This window comes from Dioscorea cayenensis, chromosome 8 (genome assembly GCF_009730915.1).
Source record: "Dioscorea cayenensis subsp. rotundata cultivar TDr96_F1 chromosome 8, TDr96_F1_v2_PseudoChromosome.rev07_lg8_w22 25.fasta, whole genome shotgun sequence".
Lineage (NCBI taxonomy): Eukaryota > Viridiplantae > Streptophyta > Magnoliopsida > Dioscoreales > Dioscoreaceae > Dioscorea > Dioscorea cayenensis.
The window spans coordinates 5688292-5695951 of record NC_052478.1 but is presented as its reverse complement, the minus strand read 5'-3'; the positions used below and the strand labels follow the sequence as shown (position 1 = coordinate 5695951).

At 36.0% G+C, this 7660-nt stretch overlaps 1 protein-coding gene across 2 annotated transcripts; it reads left to right on the top strand.

The window, feature by feature from the left end:
* LOC120267119 (BTB/POZ and MATH domain-containing protein 4-like) lies at positions 1–7025 on the top strand. Of its 2 annotated transcripts, none has more exons than XR_005538404.1 (5): positions 1–514; positions 1820–2165; positions 2259–2532; positions 6260–6503; positions 6625–6758. XR_005538404.1 is itself a non-coding variant. In XM_039274822.1 (5 exons), exons 1-5 carry the CDS (start codon positions 123–125, stop codon positions 6733–6735), a joined length of 1290 nt encoding a protein of 429 aa, XP_039130756.1. In that variant the 5' UTR covers positions 1–122; the 3' UTR covers positions 6736–7025. The 2 variants fall into 2 exon arrangements, 1 of the variants encoding a protein (XP_039130756.1); XM_039274822.1 differs by having other exon boundaries at positions 6260–6426; positions 6625–7025.
* The last annotated feature ends 635 nt before the right edge of the window (positions 7026–7660 follow it).

Genomic DNA, 7660 nt, shown 5'->3' with positions numbered 1-7660 from the left:
CCTCTTTTTTTTGGTTTTTGGACAAAAAGAAAAGAACCAAACACAATCCCTAATTTCAGAAGAAGGAAGAAAGAGGGGCTCTTTGCGTCTTCTGAGAGAGATCCAGGGTTTCGAAGCGGGGGATGCCGGAGATCATGGCGGAGGAGGAGCTCGTGCTTGCTCCGACGAGCTCGCGGTCGGTGACGGAGACGGTGAACGGTTCGCACAAGTTCGTGATCAAGGGGTATTCGCTGGCGAAGGGGATGGGGATCGGAAAGCACATCGCAAGCGAGCCATTCACCGTTGGGGGATACCAATGGGCCATCTATTTCTACCCTGATGGCAAGAACCCTGAGGACAACTCCACCTATGTTTCTGTTTTCATTGCCCTCGCCAGCGATGGTACTGATGTTCGCGCTCTGTTCGAGCTCACGCTTATGGATCAAAGCGGAAAGGAGAAGCACAAGGTCCATAGCCACTTCGATCGGTCCCTTGAGAGCGGCCCTTACACCCTCAAGTACCGTGGCAGCATGTGGTATTGTTCTGATCTTCCTCTCTCTTTATTGTTTGGATTCGTTTCTTAGGAATTGTTTTTCTTTTGATTGTTGTGTCAATTTCGCTCTTTTTATGGAAATCTTGATTCTGCATATGTGAATTTAGTTTATATAGGATAAAATGCCTTAGAATTCACGAACTTGTAACTATACTTTACATGATCACCGAATGTTTGATGTATGAATTGAAAGAAGAATTAATACATCAAGATGCTGGATGGATCCAAACCTTCCTTAAGCCTTCACCTGGCTGCATTTAATTTGGATTCATGCTTCTTGAAATCTATGAAAGTATAATGGCACAACACGACAAATTTATGTTGATGTCGGGGTTGAGATATAATTGCTACATTACTTTGTGTGATTTCGGTGAATGCATTTTCCTGTCGACGCATATGGGAATTTTGTTTTAAGAGGGTGGTCATTGCATCCGAACTTTCCCCAAGCCTTGTCTGGATTTGCACTTCTTAAAATTAATGGAAATATAACAGCACAACACTACAAATTTGCGAAGTTGACAGCTTTGAGATGTGATGACCACATTACAGTATTACAATGTGTGATTTAGTTTCATGAATTTTCCTGTTTACATGTGTGGAGATTTTGTTTTAAGAAGGTAGTCATTATGCAAAGGTACCATTAAAAAACATTGCATCCAAACTTGCTTTAAACTTTTATCCAAGCCACATGTGGTCTAGACCTATGGTTCTTGAAATCCATGAAAATTTAATAGCCCAATGCTACAAGCTTATGAGTTGACAGTTGTGAGATATAATAGCCATATTAAATGTGTGATTAGTTTCATGCGTTTTCCTGTCTGGACGCATGGAAGTTCTGTTTTAAGAGGGTAGTCATTATGCAAAGTTGCCACTTAAAACCTTTGACTGAGGTCTGCTTGTGCTCTCAAATTTTCTGTGGCTGAGTGCCCATGTTACATGCCACAGAATTGGTTATAATTGTGTTTTTTACTATAGATTGGCAAACAATCCAATAAAAGTTCCATGCTTTGTTCCAAATAGTTGAATTATTACTAGTCACTAACCATTGAAAGCTTGCCAAAAAGGTGAAAAAAAACTGGAGAATCTGCCTTAGCATTGGATTTTCTTGGTTGTTATGCAGCGGGTTGTGCATGTTGTATTTTGGTCTGGGGATAAATTTGAATATTTAATTAGATCTTTCTTTCTTTTTTTACTGTGACGTATCAGTATGTCTTATTGCAATTTTATTTCCTCTTTTCACTGCATTTCAAACATGTTGCTTATTTATTTTCCTCACTTCTCTCTTAGGGGCTATAAGCGTTTTTTCAGACGAGCTGCACTTGAGACATCAGATTTTCTCAAGGATGATTGCTTGAAAATCAATTGCACTGTGGGTGTTGTGGTTTCTGGGATTGACTCTCCTAGATTACACTCCATAGATATTCCTGATTCGGATATTGGGATGCATTTTGGTGCACTTCTGGAAACACAGGAAGGCTCAGATGTCCTTTTCAATGTGGCTGGAGTTAAATTTCATGCTCATAAGTTGATATTAGCTGCCCGATCCCCTGTATTTAAAACTTCCTTTTCTGATGCGTTTACTGGGGACAAGTCTGAGATTTTGGTTACAGATATTGAACCCGAGGTTTTCAAGGCAAGTTTTTACTTCCAATTATTTGGGCAATTGGATAAATGAAAGCCTGTTTGACCTGTCTGCTTTACTCTACTCTTATGTTTTATTCCCCAGGCAATGCTACAGTTTATATACTGTGATACCTTAGTGGATGATGAAATGCTGGCTGCATCAAGTTCAACGTCATCTGTTTCTGACTCATTTGCTGCAAAATTATTAGCTGCAGCAGACAGCTATTGTTTGGAAAGACTCCGGTTGATGTGTGAATCTTATCTGTGCAAGGATTTGTCTGTGAATTCTGTTGCCCGAACTCTGGCATTTGCTGAGCGTTACCATGCTATGGAACTTAAGTCAGTTTGCCTCAAATTTGCTGCTGAAAATCTTGCAGGTACCTTTTCTCAAGCTTAGAGGTTATTTGATTTCTAATTTGTTTTTTGCTTTGAAGTATGAAGTTATGAACTGCCTGCATAGAATTTAAGTTTTTGTTCTTTATTTTTTTCTTTGTTTCTTTTTTTTTTTTCTTTTTGGAGAAATTACACAGCATCTCGAAGTTTTACTGTAGAAATTCTATAATCTCTGAGATTTAAACTCCTAGGGTCCATTTGATACGCAAGATTTTGAGGGACAGCACAGGACAACTTCTATTGTTATGCGTTTGATTTACAAATGAGACGGGAGTAAAGTACAAACTACCCAATCGGTACAGCACAACTTTCTAATTTTTTTGTACCGCTAAAACCATGGTACAAAAATTTTTGTGTAGTGCAGGACAACTTATGACAAAATTGTCCCTATTTAAAATTAAAAATTATATACTCATTAAGAAGTGATAACATGATTTATTTTGTTTTATTTATCTATTTATTTATCTTTTTAAAATTTAGTTGTTTATTTATCTATTTAAAATTTTATTTATCTATTTATTTATATTTTAGGATTTAGATATTAATGAAAGTTTGTTTGTTGTGGATTAAATGTTTTTAAAATTATGTTATTTTTTTTAACTTATTGTTGTTGTTGGGCGCTGTAAAATTTGATAAGATTTTCATAAAATATTATTGTATATTTTTTATTATAAAATAAATATAGAATAATAAAAAGGTATTATCGTAATTTTCTATTTTGTGTTTCGTACTGTTCAATGAAAATCAAACATAGAACAACACAATCACTTGTGCTGTACTTTAACTATTTGTACTGTACTGCTTGTGTTGTTCTCTTTAACGAATCAAACGGACCCCTATAGTGCTCTCGTTAAACAAAGGTTTGTAAATGGCACTTTTATTACAGAAATAAATAACAATTTGTTTAGTTAGGAATTTGATCCCTCATCAAATAGATGGGGCTTCAGTGAATGATCAACCATAGAGAACCAGACCTTGATGGCTTGTTTCCAGTTAGAGCTCAAAACATCTCTCCTGAATTCGATTCTATCGAATTCAGATTTAGTGATGTTACCTTAAGAGTGGATATTTCCATGCGAGGAGAGTATAATTCAAATTAATCTACGTTTGAGTTCCATAGCATGGTGGAGCAGATACTTCCCAAACTTAAGCCATATTGAATGCAAGGAGCACCTTAGTGAAGATGGAAACTGAGAGTTCTTTTCATTGAACGCAAGTTTGTAAATTATTTTTTAAGGATCAGTGGATGATTCACAAAATTAGATTATATGATAGTAAGATTTTGCTGTAATGTATTTTTACGAAATGTATTATATCTCAACGACATAAATTTACTGACCAAGATAAATGGCACACTACAAACTATTATCAAACCTCAAATCATGAGATATGGCCGTCTAAAACTTGCAGACATGTAAACTTAACAATCCTGCTTGCTAGTAATGACCTGTAATTGTAGCATGCATTAAGGAAATTTGTACCATTTTTGTTATACCTTCAATGTTATTGGCATCCGGCAGGCTCGTTGATCTCCTCCTTTCTTCTCCTTTTTGGTTATCATCGTGGTCACTTTTATTGTAATTGATCTTCCTATCATCTCCCTTCACTGCACTATTCAGAGTAAGGTGCTTCCATCGTACGACTTATTCTTTAACTATCAATTTCAAGGTTTGATTTATTCATTCCCATGCCATATTAAAATTGATTTATTAAGCTAACTCTAAATAAGCTACTTCTGCATTCTCAAATACAAACCTGATGCCCATTATTTGCTGGTTCCCATGCAGAGGCCAGTTTGGGTCATTCTGTCATTAAATTCTCTGCCAAATTAAAGCCCTGGTATTGTATTTGTAATTCTTTAGTTTTTCTTGGAAACTAGGGATTTGCCTTTTCTTAAGTGGTGTACTGTTTAATCCAGGGAAAGAATGAATAATTATTATGGCTCTTTGTTGCTATTAATATAATAGATGCACACATTTGTTCGATGCCATGAATCTATACAGGATAAAAATGTTAAAATCTACAAAATTTGTTATGTGATTCAAAGTATCATACATTGTTGTATTGAAAGTAGCAATGGTTACTTTTGATTCCTGACTTTATTTATTTTCTTTTTTTAAAAAGAAAACTTTGGAGCAATTTGTTCATATGCTTCTTTTCTCAATTTGTTTTCCCTGCATTTCTTAAGTAATTTTCCAAGTTATTTAGTTTACAGAGGTAGTTGAAGTTGTGGAGTTTGAAAAGGGTTTAGTTATGCAAATGAGAGGTGGCTTGCTACAAGTTAGGTTGACATGGGATTCATTCTTACTGAGAGGTTAACCCTACAACGTTTTGCAAACTTTTCAGTTTGTTCATGTCATAATGAAAATTTAATTTGGGACTGGGGTTTCACAAAATTAGATATGAACTATGGTTGAGGATAGAAGCAGCAGAATGAAATGAAATCAGTAGAAATAGTGGAATTAAGATATGTAGTTGATTGGCAGAATATTAACACACAAATTCCCCAATAAATGCATCCTTGTGGAGAGGATAAAACTCCCAATACAAGAAATAAGCACTTCATTGTTGCCCTCAAACAGTCAAACAGATCCTAGGTGGATATTTATACTGAATATCCCGGCAGGTAAACAAATTGCTAGAACCAGGAAAACATGTGCTGAGTGGCAAGGTGGCAAAGTGACAACATGGCAACGTGCAGGAGAAATCATAGGAGAGGTTGAACCGCATCTTCATTGAATCCCCTTGAACCCCCACATGAGAAAAACCTCACAGTTGGAAGAGTTGGACCTGGCCAAGACTTGGAGTATCCTTTACCCCATGTGTCTTTCTTTTAGAATATGTGCGTAAGGGTAGGCTCTTGTTATTGAGCATGTATGTTATGAGTATGTATTTCACAATCATGCAACACAAAGTGAATCCATCATAGATGCTAACATTTGACTGATTTGGGGCATTTTATAAACTGATCTTTTTTACTGGGGATGCTATTATGTAGAAGTTGCAGAACGGTGTTTAGCTTCATCTATGGTTGTTGGCCATTTAATAAAGGTTTGGGATTTCTATTCAATAGAGATGATTTGAGAGTGATTCAATCCGCTTATTTTCAACTTTCATGTTTCTCCATAGGAAATATTATAGAATTGCCGATACGATGGATGTTTGCAAGCTTTCCAATCTCACTGGAATGCCAGTTGAGTAGCTAAATTTTTTTGTGCTTTATAATTACGATAGATAAGTATCTTTCATAGACATCTATGTGAAGTTGAGGCATCTTGTCAACTCCATCAGCTTTCTGGGACAACCAATCTTCTCTTTGGCCCACTTTACTCATTATTCCAACTGTTTCATTGGCCCCCTAGATTTCCAGCCTTTATTTTTGTTTCCATTGTGCTTTCTGCATATTATGTACTTTGGTGGTACATTATCTTACATTTTCGTTAGTGATGCTGCTCAGCTACATTCTGCGTACTATTCTGGTGACATTCGAAGTTTGTAAGGGCAACTTATTGCTTCTTTAGTTTCAAAATAATTTTCAATTCATGATCCATTTGGATGGTGAAATGCAGATAATTGACAAATGCATCAGGCTTATTGCATGACAATTCTCATACATTCTAATCCTGGTTTTTCTACATTGATGCTTGCTGATTCTGTATTAGTGATTATGCAATTCTCATTTTTTTTATCGTGTGCTGTTCATACCTGCAGCTGTAATGGAAACAGATGGATTCAAATACTTGAAGGACAACTGCCCAGCTCTACAATCAGAACTCTTAAAGATAATTGCAGGGTGCGAAGAGGAATGCAGCAGCGGTGGAAAGAGCCGAAGCGTGTGGGGCCAGCTCTCAGATGGTGGTGATTCGAATGGCCGGAGGGTGAGGCCGCGAACTTGATCGTTCCGATGTGTTGCCTGTTTTTGTATATGGGTGGTAATTTGTCAGATAATAGGAAGGCAATGACCAAACTTTCTCATGCTCCATGGACATTGATCTGAAGCCATAAATTGTAGATCTATTTTATCATCTGTTTTCCAAATATAGAGCTACTAATGGTTTGTTTTTGTCCAAAAGCAGCATGCAGTAAGATACATGACAGCTGACAGAAGATTATCGGCGCTGGGTGAAGACAAACCGGTGCCATCTATTGATTCTCTCATGAATTTTAGTTTGCCTGCTTGGCTATGATGAAATGGAGAGAAAGATCATGCATTCTGAACAAAAAAACCTGGTGCCATGTACCGCGTTCATGCAAATTTATTTCATAAATGATGGCCTAGGAAAACTTATTTAACTTTGATTGATTTCTTTAGTGTTAGGCATCTGATTGCAAGACTTATGTCATTAATTCTGTCTCGGTTGGTTGGGTTACTCTGGTTCAATGTAGTCTTCGATGCATTGATTGTGTAGCGATACAATGCTAGTCAAACTTCTTATAAGATAGCTCATAGTCTAGTTGATGGAGTTGCTGATTGAAAGGTAAGGAATCTAACTCATCATACCTGGAACATGGAAGTTTAATCTGAATTTCATTATATACGGTGTATGTATTAGTCAAGTTATAAAGTTTGAAACTGTTTAGTTTGTTATCACCAATTTAGTTTGCAACAATAGTAACAAAAAGGATTTCTAAGGGTGTTCTTCTGTTTAGGTGCGCCAAAACCTCACCAACCCTGGAGAAGTTTAATAAGATTATGAGAAATAAAGCTAAAGAATTCAAGACTGCAGATAGAGCTTATGATTATCATATATATATATATATATATATATATATATTTTGAGAGTTTATGAGAAATAGTATTTATGATTAAACTCTTGTCAGCAAGCATTTGGGCAGAATAGGTTATTGTGGAAAATTATTTCCGTGTTAGAAGCGTATAATTATTTATAAATCCCTGGATATTTGCATTTGATCATTTATATCTTGCTTGATTTTTTTATTATTTTTTAACATTAGTGTTTTTCCCCATCCCGTCAGAGCTTCTAAAATAACCAAAATGTGCCCTACTATCTTTTTTAACTGAATCCTCAGGTAGTTTTGAAATTTTCAATTGTTTGCCATTAGAGACCGTCTGAAATAAAAACTGAAAACTTATTCTTATGTTGAAAAACC

What these genes read in the sequence shown, in the direction of transcription:
- LOC120267119 (XM_039274822.1), top strand. Translation starts at nt 123, where the DNA reads ATGCCGGAGATCATGGCGGAGGAGGAGCTCGTGCTTGCTCCGACGAGC. An exon ending in TGCTGCTGAAAATCTTGCAG is followed by an intron (nt 2,533 to 6,259) that starts GTACCTTTTCTC and finishes TCATACCTGCAG; the next exon opens with CTGTAATGGAAACAGATGGA. An exon ending in GTGATTCGAATGGCCGGAGG is followed by an intron (nt 6,427 to 6,624) that starts GTGAGGCCGCGA and finishes GTCCAAAAGCAG; the next exon opens with CATGCAGTAAGATACATGAC.